The 21,185-nt window shown below is 38.3% G+C and overlaps 2 protein-coding genes across 2 annotated transcripts; one reads left to right on the plus strand and one right to left on the minus strand.

The window, feature by feature from the left end:
• Window positions 1–496: 496 nt before the first annotated feature.
• LOC132141675 (ankyrin repeat and SOCS box protein 5-like) lies at window positions 497–7,219 on the minus strand. The gene is made up of 4 exons (XM_059551344.1): window positions 6,999–7,219; window positions 5,369–5,383; window positions 5,132–5,249; window positions 497–1,175 (listed from the first exon to the last, which is right to left on the minus strand). Exons 1-4 carry the CDS (start codon window positions 7,200–7,202, stop codon window positions 1,000–1,002), a joined length of 513 nt encoding a protein of 170 aa, XP_059407327.1. The 5' UTR covers window positions 7,203–7,219; the 3' UTR covers window positions 497–999.
• An 815-nt stretch (window positions 7,220–8,034) lies between these two features.
• On the plus strand, window positions 8,035–9,869 carry LOC132142562 (signal peptidase complex subunit 3-like). Its single transcript, XM_059552520.1, has 5 exons — window positions 8,035–8,290; window positions 8,692–8,765; window positions 9,076–9,152; window positions 9,326–9,441; window positions 9,653–9,869. Exons 1-5 carry the CDS (start codon window positions 8,148–8,150, stop codon window positions 9,783–9,785), a joined length of 543 nt encoding a protein of 180 aa, XP_059408503.1. The 5' UTR covers window positions 8,035–8,147; the 3' UTR covers window positions 9,786–9,869.
• The last annotated feature ends 11,316 nt before the right edge of the window (window positions 9,870–21,185 follow it).

Below are 21,185 nucleotides of genomic sequence, written 5' to 3' on the forward strand. Positions count from 1 at the left end.
TTTCATCAAATTGCACTGTGAAATTTATTTATTTCTATATAGTTCTAGAATTTATGTCTGAACTCTAAGCTCAAATGGGTGTACATAGCATATTGATATGATAATTGTTAATACACAACAAAGAATAGTTAAATGTCATCTGTTGATCCTGAAGTAGAGTCAGGCATCCGATTAACTAGGACTGGTCCAAATTCAGCATGTTCCAAGTGTTTAATCTGTTTAGTATGACCGATGATATCATAAAAGTGCAAGGAGAGATAAAAGCAAGACTGTCAATTATAATCACCTTTTTTGTGACTATGATTTGATACTGTAAGTCCTATTGAAAAGATGAAGTGTACAAGAAATCCCATGATTTTATTTTTTGCTTATGAGTAGTGTGCACTACATTGAAGATGTCTGAAGTAATTAGTTCATTAATCAGGATTCAAATAATAATACATTTATATCGCCAACTGAAAAGAGAAAGGAGACCAATTAGACAATCAAATTTTACATGTCATTCTTATTTGTCTTGTGTAACAGGTCAGGATGCAACTTGGGAAGCTGTGAAAATACAGATAGCAAACTAAGCGGTTGTGCTTTTGGGAATTTTTATTAATATATTTTTTTTGATTGATTTGATTAAAATTTTTTATAAAATTCACTATATTGACATGCACTTTAATAATTTCACCCTGACATGATCAATTTGAATCATATTAGGCATACAGTTTATATCGACATATAAGAATGTGTGGTTTAAAATGACTAAATTTACATTAATCTTGTGAAGATATTATTTACAAAAATATAACTTAGGTTCATTAGATACACAAAAATATACAAGTATTTAAAAAACAACAACAACAAAAAAACATTTGAACTTGAATAAGTAAAATGAATGGCTAGCATGATTTAGTTTTTTGTGCATTGGGTGTCACAAACAAGACTGGGTGACCTTTTTGTACATTAATGCACTTAATATTAGAAAATGGGGGGCTGGCTTTATGGAGGGAGTTACAGAATCTGTCTGTAATGGAGGAAACTCTTGAGCAGAGTAGGCAGTTTGAGGTGGGAAATCAGATGCAGTCTGGATCGGCCCATGTAGTTTTGAATACTCAGTCTACACAGCTGACACAGAGACCGCGGCATGGCTATCAATGAGGAAACAGTGAAATTTAGCAAGTATCCCCCTTGTTAAAAAATAAAATAAAAATATTTTTAAACAACTTAGTGGTTCATAGAGTATATGGACAACGTGACCCTGCCTAAAATAAGACCCCATCCTCCAATAAAAAATGACCATATAGGTAATTTGTGCAAGCACCTTATTACGACCTATATTTACTTTTTAAAGTTAAGCGCCCTCTAGCGGGTGTAAAAATAATGATAGTATCGTGTTACGTCTGTCGTCATGAAATGATGTATAATCAACAATCATTAAAATTAACAATTAACAATCATTAACAATCAAAATGCGTGTTTATTTAAATGCAATGTGTGGACTTTTTACACCGATCTCACAGTAATTTGTACATATTTTACTAGTGGGCTTATTTGATCGAATGACCACACCTAACCCCACCACTAAACCTACCCCTCACAGAAATCATGCAAAATTATGATTTATAGAGCATATACATTTTATGAGCATGTGCATTCTCTGGGATCGTACCCATGACTGCATGATTACATATTGTCATATAATGCAATACTGAGCTACACGAAACCCGAATTATAGCACAAATAAAAGAGTACAAAAGATTAATATGAAAACATCCTGTTGCCGATAGGGGCACAATTGTAGTATACGCTCTGATGGGTCGTATTTCAGGGATATGAACAAATGACCTATTCTAGCACATACTGAATTTCGTTTTTGCCCTGAGATGGCCCCTCCTCCCAAGTTTCTCTCAGAACACCCAGCACCCCTCGAGGCTGGCGTCCGTAGAGAAGCTCAAAGGGGGAAAACCCTGTGGAGGCTTGTGGAACCTCTCGCACAGCGAATAACAAGGGCTCTTGCCACTTATCCCAATTCTTGGCGTCTTCTTGAACGAATTTCCGGATCATGGACCGACACAGGCTGTCGGTCTGTGGGTACGTGGGTTCGCGTAACGTACGTGACATAAACGCCGTGCCCTGATTGGTGAGGATCTCTTTCGGAACCCCCACCTGGGAGATTAGACGAAACAGGGGCCACTGCTTCAGGATATCATGTTGCATAGTCAACTATGACTAATGCAAAGCGATGTCCCCGTGCAGATCGCTCTAATGGCCCGATGAGGTCCATACCAATTCTCTTGAAGGGGACCTGCATTAAGGGAAGGGGACGCAAAGTCGCATTTTGGGCGGCCGGTGGATTCACCAACTGACATTCCGGACAAGACACGTACCACCTGCGCACGTTGTCATGAATGCCCGGCCAAAAGTAACGGGTCATGAGGCGATTCAGTGTTGCTGCCTGTCCCAAATGACCCGCAATAGGATTAGAATGATGGAAAAGCATTTCTCTGCGGCTCTTCGGAATCAACAACTGGGTTGTATGTACTTTTGTCCGAGCGTCTTGGGTCACTCGATACAACCGATCTCTTAAAATGGCAAAATACGGATAGGTGATCAGGTGAGCAGGCTGGAGAGGCTGGCCATCGATGGAGCGGACCTGTTGAAAAGCATGTTTTAATGTCTCGTCCTGAGACTGCTCCAGGGGGAAGTCATCACGCTCCGAGAGAATAAGTCTCCCGACTTTGCTCGGTTCCCCTGAAGCAGAACCCAGCGGTCCTGGCTCAGTTTCTCCCACCTGCACTCGCGCAGTCCCCTTCCATGGCTTATTTCCCCAAGAGGCATCCGAACATAACGATCCCAATAAAACAGTAAACGCGGGCCAATTCGTTCCCAGAATTATCGGATGCTGGAGGTGGGGACTAACCGCTACCTCCACACTATGCTTTTGAGCCCTGAAAGGAATAATAATCAGGACTACCGGATACTCCACCACATCCCCGTGTACGCACCGCACCATAACCACGCGGCTTGTATCCAATGCCCCCGGTTGAATCAGGCTTTGATGGATTGTGGTTTGGTTACATCCTGAATCCACCAAGGCCGGATATGCACCCCCCTTGATACTCACAGGTATTTGGTACTCTCCTGCCTGACCGGGGTGGCCTGTGGGACATCCGGGACCCGGATCATCATCCCCACCTCCATCATTGGACACCTGTCCACAAAATGCTCCGGGTCCCCGCAACGCCAACAGGCCAGCCCAGACCTTCCCACCGCCCCAATGGCGAGGAGTGGATTGGAGAATTGGCGTGGAGAGCGGAGAAACTGAAGTGCTGTCCCCTCCGGCAGCCATCAGCCCCGCCCCCCTGGGCGGGGCCCTTGGACTCACGTGATGTCCTTTGTCGAACCCGCCCCACCCCCGGACGGGACACGAGGAGGGCCGGGTGGACGAGACCTAGGGAGAGGGACAGGTCGAGAGAGAGAAGGAGAGGGGAGAGAGGGGGAGAGACTGAGTGTGTGGGTTCACCGACCCCTGGGCACGCCACCATGTGGTCCTCCGCTAGATGGATGGCCGAGTCAAGTGACGTGGGACGGTGGCACTGGACCCACTCGGCTGTTTTCTTAGGAAGCCGAGCGATGAACTGCTCCAGCACCACGAGGTCGATTATGTGTTCCACATCACTTCCCTCGGCGAGTACCGGAGCTGCTGGGCCATCGCAAAGGGCCGACCGGATTCCCCCAGGTCCATTGAACGGAACCACTGGCGGTGTTGCTCTGGGGACTGCCCAACCCGCTGAATGATGTCCCTCTTCAAGTCGTCGAAGACCAGGAAGTTCGCCACTGGTAGCTGTTGGGCGGCCACCTGGGACTCGCTCGAGAGCAGGGCGATCAGGCGTACTGGCCATTGGTCGCGGGGCCAGCCGCACGCTTCTGATGACTTCTCAAAAAGTTCCAGGAACATTTCCGGGTCGTCCTGCAGTCCCATTTTGTGGAGGGGTAGATGAATGGGTCAATCCAGGTCAATCCAGCTCCGGAACCTCTCGCGGTCCTCCTGCTGGGCTTGTAGTATGGCGTGGAACCGTCGCTCCTGATCAGTTCTCAAGTCCAGCAGGGCCTGATGTTGCTCTTGGTGCAGGGCCGCGAGGGATGAGATGACTTCCGCAAATGGCGTGGAGGACGAGCTCTGCATGGCGGCGGCACTCCTTCTTCCTTTCCCAGGTTTCGGCACCAGTGTAGTGAGTTCGTAGGAGGAAAGGAAGAGGACAAGGGGTCGGATGGACTGCTGACAATGTTTTTAATAAAATAAATAAAGTAATTGTTACAAACACCAATGGTGACTTTTATTCTGACACTCGCAGACTTTTGTTGGCAAACACTTCCGGTTAACTCCTTCCGATGGTCAGCAGTCCGTCTCTCTCTCGACTGCTTCTGTCTCTCCTGGCGTTTTATACTCTCTCCACGCCAATTACTGAAACAAGAGACAGGTGTTGATCTTTTCCGCCCAAACCACTCACTTACCGTTCGTCTCCTGATTTTCTCTCCCGCTGCAGACTTCGCTAAACCATGCCCCCCCCGCCACAGGGTCGTTATTACAAAGGGAAGTAATCAGAAGTTGCTATATTTCAGTAACTATATGGTGTGGAGATAAAATTCCAATTACATAATTTAGATCGTTCTTTAGAATTTTAGTAGGTTCCACATGTCTAATTCAAAATGATAAAAGTTTAATTATTTTGTGAACTTTATCTTCCAACTTAACATTTCATTATCAACATATTTTTGCTATAGCCATAAAACACACATACACACACACACAAAATTAAAGCACACTGGCAAACGTTTAAGCAATGATCTATTTTATAAAACACATACATATATATGTATGAACTGAATCGTGTACTCATGACAACAGTATATTTCAGAAATGTCTAGTCAGGGTACGCTGTGGTTTTTATTGGGGCTAGTTGTCATGTTTTTAATATTATAAATGTATGCAATTTATTAAATTAAATATAAAGTATTATGTATAATATTTTACAATTAATTATAATATCAAATTAATTATTGAAATTTAAATATTTGATGGGTAAAACAATGGTATTTTTATGTACCTTTTTTAATAATTAATCCTATGTTGTTTAAAAACTAAAACTCACATTGGCACCAGCTTCTATGAGAGCCCTGGCACATGCTACATGATCTCTCAGACAAGCTTCGTGCAGTGGAGTCACATGATCAATGGTGATGATATTTGCATTGTAACCCTGATAATATGGAGGAAAAAACACATAAACAAAGTATTTTCTTAGAAATGCTAACATATTAATTTGACCTCTTTTTAACAATTTCTGTTCCGTGTCTGTATGTGCATATATTTGTAAACCTGTGAGAGAAGAGTCTTAAAGGGTTAGTTCACCCAGATAGCAAATTTATGTAATTAATAACTTACCCTCATGTTGTTTCAAACCCGTAAGACCCTCGGTTTATCTTTGGAACACAGTTTAAGATATTTTAGATTTAGTCCGAGAGCTCTTAGTCCCTCCATTGAAGCTGTGTGTACGGTATGCTGTCCATGTCCAGAAAGGTAAGAAAAACATCATCAAAGTAGTCCATGTGACATCAGAGGGTCAGTTAGAATTTTTTGAAGCATCAAAAATACATTTTGGTCCAAAGCAGGGACGTGCGGTCAGGGTAGGCAGGGTAGGCAGTGCCTCACCAAAGGAAATGTTGACATTACATTTATTAATTCCAAGAGCTTTAATAATTCACCACATTATTAATTGCATTAATTTTATTCCAAATATTATTTTTTGTAACAAAAATGTTCAGGAATACACATAATATACTCATTTTGCCATTGTTTGCTCCTAAAAACCGTTGTTTCGTGCAGGAAATTCAAAAGCCATGGCCATTGAGGCAGAGGTGAGCGGTGCCTCTTTGGTCCATAGAACGTAGTTTATGTAGATTTGCGCATGCGCAGTCAGTTCTCATGCTGTCTTGAATTATCAACATTGAGGCAGAGACCGAGCTTGCTTCATGTCACGTGATCTAATCGCTCTCACTCAATCCGCGCGCTTCCCGAATACTAGCATCTAGTATACTTGCGTGTCGGTCTGTGCGCCTAGCAGTTTGTAGGAGCGAATAAGCTGTTTTTGTACTTTAAAGCTGTACTGCTGACGCAATGTTTTCTGACTGTAGCCTGGTGCGCCGTCACCAGACCAAAAGTGTGTGTGTGTGTGTGTGTGCCGTGGCTGTCTGTGCGCGTTTGCGCATTTTGATTGGAGTGACTAGGCTGCCGCGCCGCCTCCTTCTCTGTGTCCCGCACAAAACATTTGTTTGTTGTATAAGTCATAAGATAGATGTGTCCATTAATTTGATTATTATATTTGATTGTGCATTAGCCTCACATGACTGACTTTGCTGAATGCAGGCAGCGATCTGATGATGCCTGATATGAACTTGGGTTGCTAAATTAACTGAATGAATATATGAACATATATTCCACACATTGATAGGTCACAGCCTACCCATGACAAGATTTCACCGCACGTTACTGGTCCAAAGATAGCAAAAACGACGACTTTACAACATTTCCACAGGCAAAATCATTAAATTGTTCTTCAGAATTCAGACGGCAAAAAACATATATATATATATATATATATATATATATATATATATATATATATATATATATATATATATATATATATATAATGAATATAGACGTGAGGGATGCATTTAGGCTACTATATAGTTTATTGCACCAAAAAATTTTCATTCAGCCATTTACAAAATGCTATGAGAAAATAATTTTCCGTAACTCATTGTTAGAAGAACACGCTGACCCAGTTTAATCAGTGTTACAAGCTGTGCTGCAGAAGCTTTCTCTTTCACACGCTATACAGCCAGTCAAAGTTTTACCAGTGTGCTTTACAAACAGACATAAAGACCCTAAATAGTGACTCAGAACGTGCTCCAAAATATATAGCCTCAATTCGTCCCATTCTTGCCAACTTACTGTGCCCTTGGCCAAAATTGTAGAACTCTGCTGCGATCCGGGCTGCCTCCTTACGGTTTCCCTGAACCACATAGAAGTGGGTCAGTATGCTTAGGCTGATCTTGACAAAAAGTTTAAAGCAAAAAAGGACAAGAATTGAGAGATAGACATTGGTATAATGCAAGCCGAAAGGCCGCTCCTCCAAAATATCAGTCATTGCTGCTGCTCAGTGACAGTGAATTTTTTGGAATGGGATCCAGGGATGTTTATGGGGATCATATACCAGGCCAGCCCAGTTATTCCCAAAAGCAGCTGGACCCAGATACATTGTGACAGCTGTGTTTTCATTACACTCTTTGTATTTTATTTTGTTGCTATAAGAGTATTATCTTCTGATGACAGTATTTTGAAAGTATTTTTGTTTATGCACCATTGCCATTGTAGAAAAAAATACCATGTTCCCAATCAGGCATGATTAATCCAATTATAACAGAAGTTACCGGGATGAAGCCAGACTTATTTGGTTGATGATGTGATCCATGGGAGCTTTATCATATTTTTATGAGTATTAATGCAGCGATTTACACTGAAAGGATTTTACAAACATTTAATTTGGCTTTTATATATTTTTAAGAACTTAAGTGGTCCTTCTGAGGAAATGTTAACAACAGCACATTTATAGGAGGTATTAATATTTGTACATACATGTGTACTAATAGACATTATATCAAGTGAATCAGCTTCTCATAAAAGCTTATTGTGAAAAAAAATTGTAATAACTGTAACAACTTTTACAAATTGTTTTATTTCTGGAAAATTCCACATACACAAATGGTCAGAGTCATTTCCTACAGGAGGCTTTTTTTAAGTAATATATAGTTTTAATTAGTGGTTGTTATGTACACTCTGGTGCACTTTTTTGTATTAAATTTACATTTGTGTATACTTAATCCACATAAAAAAAAGCTGTTGCACTTTGTTGATTAATTCCACTTCCTGAGCACTGGGTGTCAGTATGCACTTACCAAAATGAAACAGGAAGTAGGTCTTGCTTCCGAGTCAGCCCTTAACTTCCTTACTTCCTGCTCTGAACCGCCGCTCGGAGCGTTACAATATATCTTTGTTTTGCATTACATTGTTGTAGTTTGAACTAGATTGAAACATGAATACAGTATTGTCGAGGGCGAACTCGCTCTTCGCCTTCTCTCTCAGTGTTATGGCAGCTCTCACATTCGGATGCTTTATTACCACAGCCTTCAAAGACAGAAGCGTACCGGTGGATATACACGTATCCAAAGTCATGATGTGAGTTAACTGCACCGTTTCTGAATCTGCGTTCACAAGAGCGATATGAAATTAGTGCTAATCCCATAAAAAATGTATTTGATATTCACGAGGCACCATGGTCCGTTCAGAATCATTTGTTTTTGCAGCATATGGGAGTTGTGGATGCTGCTGACCTGGCGGCCTATAGCAGTGCAGCACATCAAATATGCAAATTAAACGAGTTTTGTTCAACAATATTTTATAAACTTCATTCTGTCATATTATTCCCTGTTAGTATTTTAGGTTTGCTATTACTATATTTACATTTGTACATTCTTAAAGTGAATGGTTGCAGGTTTGAATGTAGTTTCGTCTTGTCACACACATTTAAGCCGAGAGGCACTTTACTTTCCCTCTCATCTTCTGTCTTCTTTCTCCAGTAAAAATGTAGACGACTTCACAGGACCACGGGAGAGGAGTGACTTGGGCTTTGTGACATTTGACATCTCTGCTAATATCCTTTTGACAGAACAGACCAACTGCTGTGCCGCTAAATTACCACCATGTAGATGCCTAAATTAAAATCAATTAAATTAAAACAATTACTATGGAACCCTTTATTTAATGTTTCTTTATTCAATGTTTTATATTTAGCTTTTTTTTTTGCAAATGTAATTCCAGTGTAAATGCATTTATGCCACTTCAGTGCACCATTCATCAGAATTTGTAAATACCTTTTTGTGGTATATGTGCTAGATGCAGTTTTGTTGTGCAGTTTACACCTAGAACTAGATTTGCATTAGTTGCCTTGACTGCTTTATAACATCTGCAGCCAATATTTGACTGGAATGTAAAGGAGCTCTTTCTTTACCTGACTGCTGAATATTCAACCAAAAGCAATGTAAGTCTTGCCTGCCTCAGTCTATCCAGGGAGTCAGTGGGCCTGGTAAACGCAATTAACTGTTTTGTTGATGAAAATCTGTTGAGAGCTGGGTATTTGTTGTGTTGTAGATAATAATATTTCAGACCTGCTTGTGATTTACATATCAGTAAGGAGTCTTTATCCCATGCTAGGCACTGAACCAGGTGGTGTTATGGGACAGGATTATCTTGAGAGGTGACAACACCAAACTAAACCTGAAGGATGTTAAATCCAAGTACTTCTTTTTTGATGATGGGAATGGTCTGAGGTTAGTTGCTTTTATTTATTATTATTTTGGATTTTCTTTCACTAGTTTAAACTTGCTTGTGTGTATATGTGTGTGTGTGTGTGTATATATATACACACATACATGTATATATACACACACACATATATATACACACATATATACATACAGGGTTGCACATAAGTGCTACGTAGGTGCAAATCTCTCTAATATCTGTCTATTTGTAATACAGGGCAAATAAGAACATCACTCTCACTCTCTCATGGAATGTGGTGCCAAATGCTGGAATCCTGCCACTGGTCATGGGTTCAGGACACAAGAGTCTGGCCTTCCCTGAATCATATGAAACCGCAAAGAGCTACTGAACTGTCCTGGTCCATCCCAAATCATATTTGTAAATGTTGTGCTCTGTATGGGTTTTAATAAAAGTTGATAAATTGTTTTAAGGAGTTACTGTTGTTTATATATATATATATATATATATATATATATATATATATATGAAGTTATTCTGTTTTTTGTTTTTGTTTTTTCATTATTGTCTCATGCAAATATTAATATTTTTATTATTTTTTATAAAACATCAGTTTGTCCAAGAAAACTTACATGTAATAACCAGTATAAGGAAGCGCAATCATTCATATCGGGGTTATTCGTTTCTGCTCATTTCAGAGCCACATATGTGTTGAATTTTATTCCACCTCTAATCAAACACACCTGAACCAAATAATAAGGCTCTTTGGCTTTATTTGAAAATTACAACCAGGTGTTTAGGAGAGTGTTTGGTATCCTACTTAACTGCATCAAAATCGTCTCTACAATGGTTTTTCACTTGCTATTTGAAATTGTGTGTGTAATGTAGCAAGGCTACTTAGATTACACAGTGTAATATCATCCAATTCAACTAGTTTTGGGAGATAAATATATTGTTTTAATTAACATTTTCAGATTCAGTCACCAGATGGCAGCACCTTAACACTTCACTTTGCCTGTTATAGTATTATAATTGGATACACACTATGGCTGAATTAATACACCAAAGCATACATTGCTTGTGATAATGTGCCAGAAACATAGACAGTTTCTTTGTAACTGTTAACACATTCTTCTTGTTTCCAAATAAATTGCAGGTTTATTATGCAGATTATTCTGTGTGAACTCATTCTAACAATTCATGTAACGGTGTATGAAGTTTGAAACAAAGGTACTCAATAAAAACAGAGGAAAGTAAATCCACTGCACAACTGGACACCTCATTCCTGTAAGGGCAACATTGTATCACACAAAAGGAACAAAAGATCAAGGTTTCTTATTCAGTGAGAGCAGGTGAAAGGAAATAGACCAAATATTTGTACCCAAAATTTAATTTTTCAACATACGTAAAATAAATAATTTTAGCAATTCAATCTGTTTTGCTATAGTACACATGGAGGGAATAATACGAGGAAATTCACCCTCATTTGTGTGAGCCATGCATTGGCCTAAAAGAGAACGTTCTAGACATTTTCACTAAAATAAGATAAAAACCAAGCTTTAAAATGAGGTGACCGGTGAATCAGAAGGATTTTATACTATAACAAAACCAAATGATCACATAGCTGGAACTTCTCACTGTCTCTTGTTAAAACTAAGCATGTAACCAATAGATCAGAGAGGGTTACTAACATAGAAAATCACACGCCTTTAAATTGAGAAATCTGTGATTCAGTATATACAAGAAAACTAACAAATGGCTTCAGAATGTATGAAATACAGCACACAAATACTATGAACTGCTTATTTGATGCTTTTCATCATTCACTCCTAGTGACTTTTATTATCAGCCTTTACTTCACTGATGATGACATAATTTACATAAATTTCCTTTAAGATGTATGTTTATGTTGTTTCACAAAAAAAAAAAAAAATCCTTAATCTGGGGTTATATCATTGACCATCAAAACACACAATTCATGTATTCATGGAAGTGGACTGTGTAAACAGGAATTAATAACAGATTCCATGGCTGATAATTCCTGTTCTGGAGTCAGGTGGCAGGCAGCACCACCGGAGCACAGGGACTTGAGTAAGCAGGGACATATTGTGTTGAAGTCCTTCAAACAGAATGCCACAGATGCTATTTGTGTGAATCTTGCCTTGTCTCCATATGCTGTTCCTCTAATTCCCAATGCAATTCATTGTAATATTTGCCATTATTTTGGGCTGGTGTCCATCTGTGGCATTTAAGAAATTCTGCTTCATGCCATTTCCTATATAGATAAAATAGAGATTCATGCCGCTCTGTCATGTTTTTCTAGACACATTCCACTTGTCTGATTCATTTCACATTGAAACGCAAGTATTCAGGTATAGCCATTGTGAATTAAAAAAAAACAAATTCTTTGCTTGAAATAGATTATTGTGCGTTCTTGCTTGAGATTCCAATGTTGTATGTGTCAGTGTTTCAGATTATAGTGTTTTACATATGAAGTGCATGTATTGCATGTCAGCTGCATCTCAGGAGAGTGATGCTATTTGCTACACTCAAACCTTTAGTTTCCTACATGATGCTACATGGCAAAACTTCTGTTGCTGCAGTGTCAGAATGAACCTTGGCTTATTATGGAGAAATGCAAGAAATATGTACAGTGTGTGCGTGTGTGTGTGTGTGATCCTTGAATTTTATTGCTTGAGAAGCATTCCAAGTCAAGTCAATTTCCATTACAGTCATACCATCCATTATTGGCGGAAATTCTTGGTGACTAAAAGACACTGAGAGGGCTTTGAGTAGTTTTATGAGTGAGTTAAGAAGGTAATTTGCTCAACCGATTTGTTCAAAAATCCTGATTCAACCTAGAACCATCTTTATGAGTAAGCCATTGAATCATTAATTCAACCGATTTGCTCAAAAGCCAAGATTCCATGATGAGTGGGTACTTCGTTTGAATAAGCTCTTACTTTGACCATTAGTTCTATGTGATACGAATGTGTGTACTATGAAAGTAATTCACCTGCGTCAGTTTCATCGTTTTACACTCTCTCATGGCCTCATGGGATAGTTAAGTATTCACTGGACATGCACTTCAGAATTTCGCTGAAAGTAACCACTCATAAAGCAATTTTTTGTATATTTTATGAATTTGGACATAATACTCTTTTCACATTTGGTTACTATGTAGTAGGGAACAGGGGCGTAGCCATCTTTTCAGATGTTAGGGGAACAGAAAAAAAAAATATTTATTTGATCCAAAGTACAGCGAAAACAGTAATATTGTGAAATTTTATTTTTACTATTTAAAATTACTTTTCTATTTGAATGTACATGAAAATGTAATTTATTCCTGTGATCAAAGCTGTTTTCAGCATCATTACTCCAGTCTTCAGTGTCACATCCTTCAGAAATCATTCTAATATGATGATTTACTGATTATCAATATTTAAAACAGATGATAATTTTTTTTTTTAATTGAGGCAGAATAGTTTTTATACTGTAATAAATTCTATGTCAATTGGCACTGCATTGTTCATATACTTTATTTATCACCTGCTGGAGATGACTTGAAAAACCATATATTGTCGCAATCGTCTGTTAAATGTCTTTGTGTTTCCAAAATGTTCTGTTTTTCTGTGAAGACAACTGTTTTCATACAGCCATAGCTGGACGCTTTTGTCCATATTAGGAGTTTCCTGGTATGACTTTCTGCATGAGAGCGCCCTCCGGCTTCTAGTATGAATGAAACACACACACACACACACACACACACACACACACACACACACACACACACACACACACACACACACACTGCAGGAGAGTGTTTAGCGATCCGTGATGTTCATCTCGCCTCCTGGGTCCGAATAAAATATGAGGTCGTGCGCAGACTATCCTGTCTCTTTGAGTTTAAATCTATATTTATTCACACCAGCTCTTGAAAACCTCTATGCGCACACATTTGACTGAAAAAGTGCGGGGGACGAATTAACATGATATCAAAAGTGGGGGGGACACGTCCCCCGCGTAATCTACACCCCTGGTAGGGAAGTATGCATATCCAGATACATCCAGGGTCACTGAATCTTCATTCAAAGTTTGTTAAAAAATGCTGATTCATTCAGGAACAAGTGACTGTCTTTAAGAATCATTAATTGAATCAGTTGAACTGGTTTATTCAAAACATCATAATTTCTAAATACCACTTCTATTTAACCTCTGGGCTGCTGGATTATAATAGGACCTGTAGGTTCCATCTACAAAACTATAACCATACACAAAGATAGTATGATGGCATGAAGGCATGAAGTATCTACACAATTCTTACACTGTGAGAGGATGGCCAATTCATACACACTACTGTCTTTCATTGTTGTATGTCCAATCCAGGACACACCCATCTCCTGAAATACAAGCTAACACATATAATGGGATTCTCAGTGGCTCCTGCTTCGCCCCTTAAAAAGGTCATAAGTCGTGTTCAATTTCTATAGCAGGAAGAGTGCCTGATAGTAAATAATGGGTACTATGATGTAATATTTGGTGTGAACGGGTCGCAGTGGCTTGAAGACAATCTGACAATCTGAATCGTTTCCTTCCCTCCTCTGAGGATATTGGCCATCCTTGAAAGAGTTTCTTGGACCCAGTCAAGACTCTTGTTATTGTCTTAGAGTATCTAGGAGACAAACTGACAACAAACTGCTTTTGTGCAAAAAAATAAAATAAAAAAAAGTATTACGTTTAAATGAAATCCCGATATTATGAAATTGAACTTTGAGCAACAGTGTTTGGAAGAATTTCAAGGTAATGATAAATGTGTACGATAAAAAATGGTTGCCAGGAAAAGGATGAAATATGAGAGGGGATTTTCATTTCACCTTAGATGCTGGATTTAATTTTAGTATGTACTTTCAGTGACATTCTAGTAGACTTTGATTGAATTAAAACATAAATTGATGTTGACACTTAAGATTATTACGACTGGTGCAGTCAGGCCTATATTTAAAACATTCAAAGAGTTTTGTCATAATGTCTTCACATAAGGTGATGTTCACTATAAATCTAAAATCCCCTGAACTGCTTGATGAATATGTGGTTTAAAAACCATTATTCCCTCTAGAATTCGATGAGAAAATATAACCCTGCTTTTGGTCAAAACTGAAATCATACTTACACAACATTACTTATATGCTTTGACAACAAAAGTTTCTCTGATTTGCAACAGCAGTGTTCTGTGTCCTCTGCGGTTTAAGATTAAAGAAATAAAATTATGCCAATTTACTCAGTTTTTTTGCAAGGGTTTTTTTTTTCAGTGAAATTAATTGCACATGATGATATAATTTTTTGTCTATTTGCCCCCCCCCCCCAAAAAAAATAAAAATAAAATAAAATTCATCATAAATAAAGTGCATCCAAGTAATTATATGCCCTATAATTGCATATTTCGATATATATATTCCCAAAATGTGAACTAACTAAAGGCAAAGCAGGTGGGCATGGGGGGAGGGTTCTGGGTCAACTAAGTTAACGCAAAGAAAGGGCTTTCAATGAACCTCTCCTCTTGGCTAGTTTTGTTTCATTAAGCCACACAGGGGCTTGTCTCCTGCATGGAGCTCAGTTGTGAAAATGTGTTGCAAAATGGCTTTCTCCAAGAGTAGCAAAGTTAAAAGTGTGGAGAAAAAAAACAAAGTGTGTTGCTGGGCCCCATCGGCTGTTTCAGATGGATTCAGACTACATCTGGAGTGTGCGAATTACATTTACATGCTATATTAGCCCCAAACAGCCTAAAGCCCTGCATTTATAGATCCTGTCTGTGATTTAGCTCATTCTCAAAACACAATTGTTGACTCCGATATAGCTGTGGACCTTAGTGGAAAGCAATGGTAAATCTCCTCATTTGTGCAGGCGACCTGTGAGATGGCTTCAAAACATCAGTATCCAACCAAATAGACAGACTAAGCCTAATATAATCTAACAGTTCCCAGATGACACAAAGCAATTCCAGAAGTAAGGGTGAAGCTTTGTCTTTTAAGTAGGTCTTTGTGTTTATGGCTTTAAAAATGCATACTTGTAAAATCTGCTTATACAACTGGTCCTATTTGAAAACTGTTCCAAACAGCACACATAGTCCTCTATAGACAATAGAGGAATTTCCCAAATATGCTAGTTGCTGAGAACAGATGGAAATTATCAGATGGATTTAGAAACAATGGATCATATTCATAAAGGCTCCTCATAATTCTACTGTCCACAATTTTTTAGATATAGAATCTGAATCAAAATAAGAATGAGCTTTATTGCCAGGTATGTTTACACACACGAGGAATTGGTTTACCTGATAGAAGCTCGGCAGTACAACAGAATGACAGTGACAGAACAAAAAAAAATATATATATAATAATAATAAAAGAATAAAATACAAAAAATACAAATAAGTAGGTAAGGGATGACAATATACAAATTGACAATTGTATGGCAGGTATATTACAAAAAGCAGTTATGTATGTACAGGTATATTATTAGCAAAATTTAAGTGTACACTAAGTATGTGTGTTAGATAAATAAGTGAATGTGTATATAAATATAAAGTGTAGTGTGTTCCACAGTTATTATCAATTGTTCATTAGATCGATTGCCTGAGGGAAGAAACTGTTCCTGTGTCTGGTCGTTCTGGTGCTCAGTGCTCTGTAGCGTCGACCAGATGGCAACAGTTCAAAGAGGCAGTGTGTTGGATGTGAGGGGTCCAGAGTGATTTTGCAAGCTCTTTTGCTCACTCTGGATAAGTACAGTTCTTGAATAGAAGGGAGGGTTGTACCGATGATTCGCTCAGCAGTTCGGACTACCCTCTGTAGTCTTCTGTGGTCAGATTTATAATAGAGATAATAGATAAATATTATCTAGATTCTGCATTGTGGTTTATCATGTTAACACACCTACTTTTGTTTTGACCTTTAAAACAGCATAAAATACTCATTGTACAAACTGAGATCTATTTACTTTTTAGTTTATTCACAAGTTTATTTGGAGATGATCACAATCAAAATGAATCTGATTATGATTTTATTGCATGTGACGTCTGGTAATTTTCATGCCGAATTGGGCAAAAGACAATCTAAGTATTAACATCATAACATGAAATCTCAAATGGGACCTTTTGAAATGATTCTCTGACATTTTTATCAAAAGGATGTTTTTAGTGAATATTAAAATAAGTTTTGAACGCTGACCTACTGCAATAAATATGCTCAACGTCATCTTTGTTGTAGTTTTAAGAGATCCAGTGAGCTCAAGAACAAACACACTGAAGCTGTGACAAGCTGGACTTACTTAACTGTGGTTTTTATTGACAAAACATGTTATTTCAACCAATTTTGAGCCAGCCTGAACCAGCAGAATACACTCTTTTACTAAATACTGAAGTGATGCATGCCATTTGTATTTCTTATTAGTTTTAAATGCTTTAAGGGTCATTTTACAAACACCATTTTAGAGATTAAATGTCCAAAAGATAATCAATTATATAGCATATATGTGAATAAGAACTAGACTGCTTGAACTAATTATAGGATAATATGAAACAATAATAACCATTAATAAGTGAACTATTCTCAGAGAATGAAACACAGAGATAATTTGTTTTCTCAAATGTTACTTACAGTCTTTATCCATGGGAGAGCACAAATTGTAAAATTAAAAATCTATCAAACCAAAACATCCTAATGCAGCCAAAGGAAATAATTGGCATGGCTGTAAAAATAAGACAACACTAAATCGAGGCTTCAGCTATCACAGTGTGAAATTAGAGCAATGTGAAGTTTACTTTCCTACTGATTGTCAAAACATCACATTGTAGATCTTGCTGCTGGTTGAACTGGTCATTGATATTTCTGTCCAAATGTAACCATTGTTTTTATTTTGACTGTAATCTGATGATTGGATTGAATTGGTTTAGACCACCAGTGTGAAAAGTGCTATTATTTCTAGTTTTGTTCCATCCTTACTCTCCTTGAAATGAATGAAGACATGTAAAAAATTATGTGTTTATTCTGGACCATATTTTCCAAAGCATCACGGACCTAATGGCTTGAAATGACATCTGCTTCGAATGCTTATCTTGATAGATTATAACTATTTTAGGCTCTCAAAAAAGAAGGAATGTCATGTTTAAGTTTAAATGACAGGCTATAGAAAAAGTGCAGAGACAGGGATTCTGAGAAGTCTGTGTCTATAGCAGGGCGACTGTTGACCCCTGGCTGTTTCTTCACAGACGTACATGGGGTGGCTTTAATTGCTGAAAGGAAAAACACCCTCCCAACTTGCCAATATCCACATCCTCTCTTTCTTGCCCTTTCGATTAATTTTTTTATAATCACTTAATGGTTCCCTTTTCCCACACGCTAAAAAAAAAAAGTCTCTCTTCTCAGCAAGGCCTCAGCGGAATTCATGCTGTGCCGACTCGCTGAGGAGATGAAGTTGGATGCTGTTTAGTGCAGACAGCTCATTTTTCTGCACCCAGAAGCTGCTGTCATCTTCAGGAGATGAACATTTAGACCCCAGCCATCATTCTGAAACTTGTGTGGGATACTGTGTGTTGGGGTCGGCCTGTGACTGATTGATTTGCTGAAAGGCAGAGACGTGGGAAATAAAGCGTCGTCTAATTTAGAGGAAGTCTTAATCTTTTAGAGGAGGAGTGGTTGGGAGGTGTTTACCTTCTTAAACTTGTGTATTTATTGTGGTGGTCTGGTGGTTTAAGGCAAGGAGGAAAATGTAGGAGGGGGCGCTCTGGCTCGACTTACTGGGCAGGAAGAGGGTGAGGTGCTATGGAAGGATTTGCATCCTGCAGGTCAGGTTGACCAGCCTTATTGTACTACTGTATAATACGGACTGTTCCATATGACTATACTAACTAACACGCAACTTTGAATGACAGCAGGACAACCATAATTCCCAGTGAAGCCGGATCCATAAAAGCCGCAAAGAGGCCAAAAACGGTGACCCCTCAGGAACTCAGTCTGAAATATCCATGATTTATGGCCTCTGAGGGGAAAGAAAGAAATGGGGTCTGTTTTCCGGCCCAATCAGTCAGTCATTCCATGTTCTCCATGTCTCAGTCATTTGAAGAGCATACCCGGCAAATACAGACGTTCCTCTAATGTTACTATATGGTTCCCTTTTCATTGCATCCTTGGAACACAACTTCTACTGTTACAGGAAAGTTATTTGTAGGTTTTACTGTTTATAACCATAATCTAATGTGCATGGAGTATTTGTGTAACTAGCATATAAAGAATGTTCACTAAAGGTTAACTTTCATTATTAATAACCAAACAGTAACATTTCTAAATGTTGCAGAGAGATTTTTGATAACTACACATGCATTCTAATATTAGGATCACTCATAAATATAATTGTTATTATTAGTAGTAATTGTTGTATTAGTAGCAGGAGTATCATTAGAAATGTAGTTTAGAAGTGCAAGTTATCTGAAATTAATAAACAGAATATATGCATGCATAAAAAAAAAATAGTCCACCATATGTGAAAAATTATCTAAAAATGCAAAGTAACTTTCATTCATATACCATCCACATTTTTTTTCTTTTTTATTACCAGATGCAATTGTTTAAATGTTGAAATGCCTCAATGATTTGTTTCTGTTACAAACACACAGCTTTTCACTTCACAGAACATTAATTGATGGTATTGATTTCTTGTGGATTATTGTGATGTTTTCATCAGTTGTTTGAATGCTCATTCTGACGGCTCCCATTCACTGCAGAAGATCCATTGGTGAGCAAGTGATGTAATGCTACATTTATCAAAATCTGTTTAAATGAAGATTTTTTTTTTATTATTATTTATTTTTTTATTTTTTTAATGAAATGTCCTGAACAGAAACGTGACAACAGGATGTGTGAGTGATTGGAAGCATAAATTTGCATGCTGGATGTTCAGTCAAATGAGGATGGTACTCTGCTGATTGCCAGATCCTTAGTAATGATACAAACATATTCCACAATCAGCTCAGATAATAAACTATGCATTTCCCCTAAAGGTACATGCAAACAATGCAGACCTGTTGGTGCCATGCGTGGATAATGTACTACATGAAGGCATTAATATCCCTGACCAACTGCAACTTAACTTTGTACATCTGAATCAATATGAAATTCATGCACAGGTGAGTTACATAGCATCCAGTGTGTGACAGCACAGCACATACAGCAGAGTCATCTCAACTGCAGTGCAAAACCTGGCATTGCAGCAGACACCTAAATGATGCCAGGTGCATGATACTGAAGCCCATTCAGGTGTAAAATACAGGCAGAAATGATAGCTTTTATGGACTTAAGGATTTATTTGATGACCTCTAGCTGAGGTTCCCATGGACCACACACAAGGAGAGAAATTTCTTCAGCAGTGTAACATACTGTATTTCTGATTATTGATATGTTCTGGCTACCACAAGTTTTTCTATGCATAATCAAATTTACGTTACTCTGCATAAATCCGTAAATTTGTTGCTGTGCTGTGATTCGGTTGTCACTTATTTTTGTTTACATTGTATAAACATTCTGTCTTGGATGTCTGAAACTCTTGTTCTTTAAATTAACAGAATAAACCTCTCATTTATTTACATGTCCGGACTTGTTTTCGTTTCTAGTTCATTGTAATATACAAGCACCAGACAAAAACCCAATGTCGGCTACATGTTGAAATGTAAGCCTCTAATTCATTCACCACTATAAGCAAGTAAGCCAAAGCAGAGGTGGAAATCAGGCTAGACATGGTTACCCCCCATTCTCAAATACTCATGTCCACTGACTGGGCGGCTGTTTCTAGTTATTTCATGGTGATTCACTGTGAGCGCACACATGTTATTTTTGTCAGGTCTCTCTTGGGATTGTGCAGCGGATGCAGATGGCTAAAGTACAATCTGTTGCAATCCAGGTTAAAGAGAAACTTAGTTTCAGCTGGAAATAGATAAATAGTGCAAAATATTACAGCATATACAGTACAGACCAAAAGTTTGAACACACCTTCTCATTCATAGAGTTTTCTTTATTTTCATGACTATGAAAATTGTAGAGTCACACTGAAGGCATCAAGGGCTATTTGACCAAGAAGGAGAGTGATGGGGTGCTGCACCAGATGACCTGGCCTCCACAGTCACCAGACCTGAACCCAATCGAGATGGTTTAGGGGTGAGCTGGACCGCAGACAGAAGGCAAAAGGGCCAACAAGTGCTAAGCATCTCTCGGGGAACTCCTTCAAGACTTTTGGAAGACCATTTCAGGTGACTACCTCTTGAAGCTCATCAAGAGAATGCCAAGAGTGTGCAAAGCAGTAATCAAAGCAAAAGGTGGCTACTTTGAAGAACCTAGAATATGACATATTTTCAGTTGTTTCACACTTTTTTGTTATATATAATTCCATATATAATTCCACATGTGTTAATTCATAGTTTTGATGCATTCAGTGTGAATCTACAATTTTCATAGTCATGAAAATAAAGAAAACTCTTTAAATGAGAAGGTGTGTCTGTACTGTTGGTCTGTACTGTAGTTCATGGTAGCATGTCAGAGTATGCAATGTTACAGAAAGAAGAGGAAATACAGTCCAGATGCAAAACTGATGCAACCTTAGAATGAAAAAGGAGAGTAGGTGATGTGTGAGCTGTACTATATATATACAGTGGCATGCAATTTTGGGAACCTCTTGCAGAATCTGTGAAAATACTGAATAATTTTAACAAGAGAGATCATACAAAATGCATCTTTTTTTTTTTATTTAG

Source organism: Carassius carassius, chromosome 6, assembly GCF_963082965.1.
Source record: "Carassius carassius chromosome 6, fCarCar2.1, whole genome shotgun sequence".
Lineage (NCBI taxonomy): Eukaryota > Metazoa > Chordata > Actinopteri > Cypriniformes > Cyprinidae > Carassius > Carassius carassius.

Excerpts from the sequence above, each read along its gene's own strand:
- LOC132141675 (XM_059551344.1), bottom strand. The coding sequence starts at position 7,202 with ATGACTGATATTTTGGAGGAGCGGCCTTTCGGCTTGCATTATACCAAT. Across the intron at positions 1,176-5,131 it reads TGGTGCCAATGTGAGTTTTA|GGGGATACTTGCTAAATTTC; the intron begins GTTTTTAAACAA and ends TTTTTTAACAAG.
- LOC132142562 (XM_059552520.1), top strand. The coding sequence starts at position 8,148 with ATGAATACAGTATTGTCGAGGGCGAACTCGCTCTTCGCCTTCTCTCTC. Across the intron at positions 8,291-8,691 it reads CACGTATCCAAAGTCATGAT|TAAAAATGTAGACGACTTCA; the intron begins GTGAGTTAACTG and ends TTCTTTCTCCAG. Across the intron at positions 8,766-9,075 it reads GACATTTGACATCTCTGCTA|ATCTGCAGCCAATATTTGAC; the intron begins ATATCCTTTTGA and ends CTGCTTTATAAC.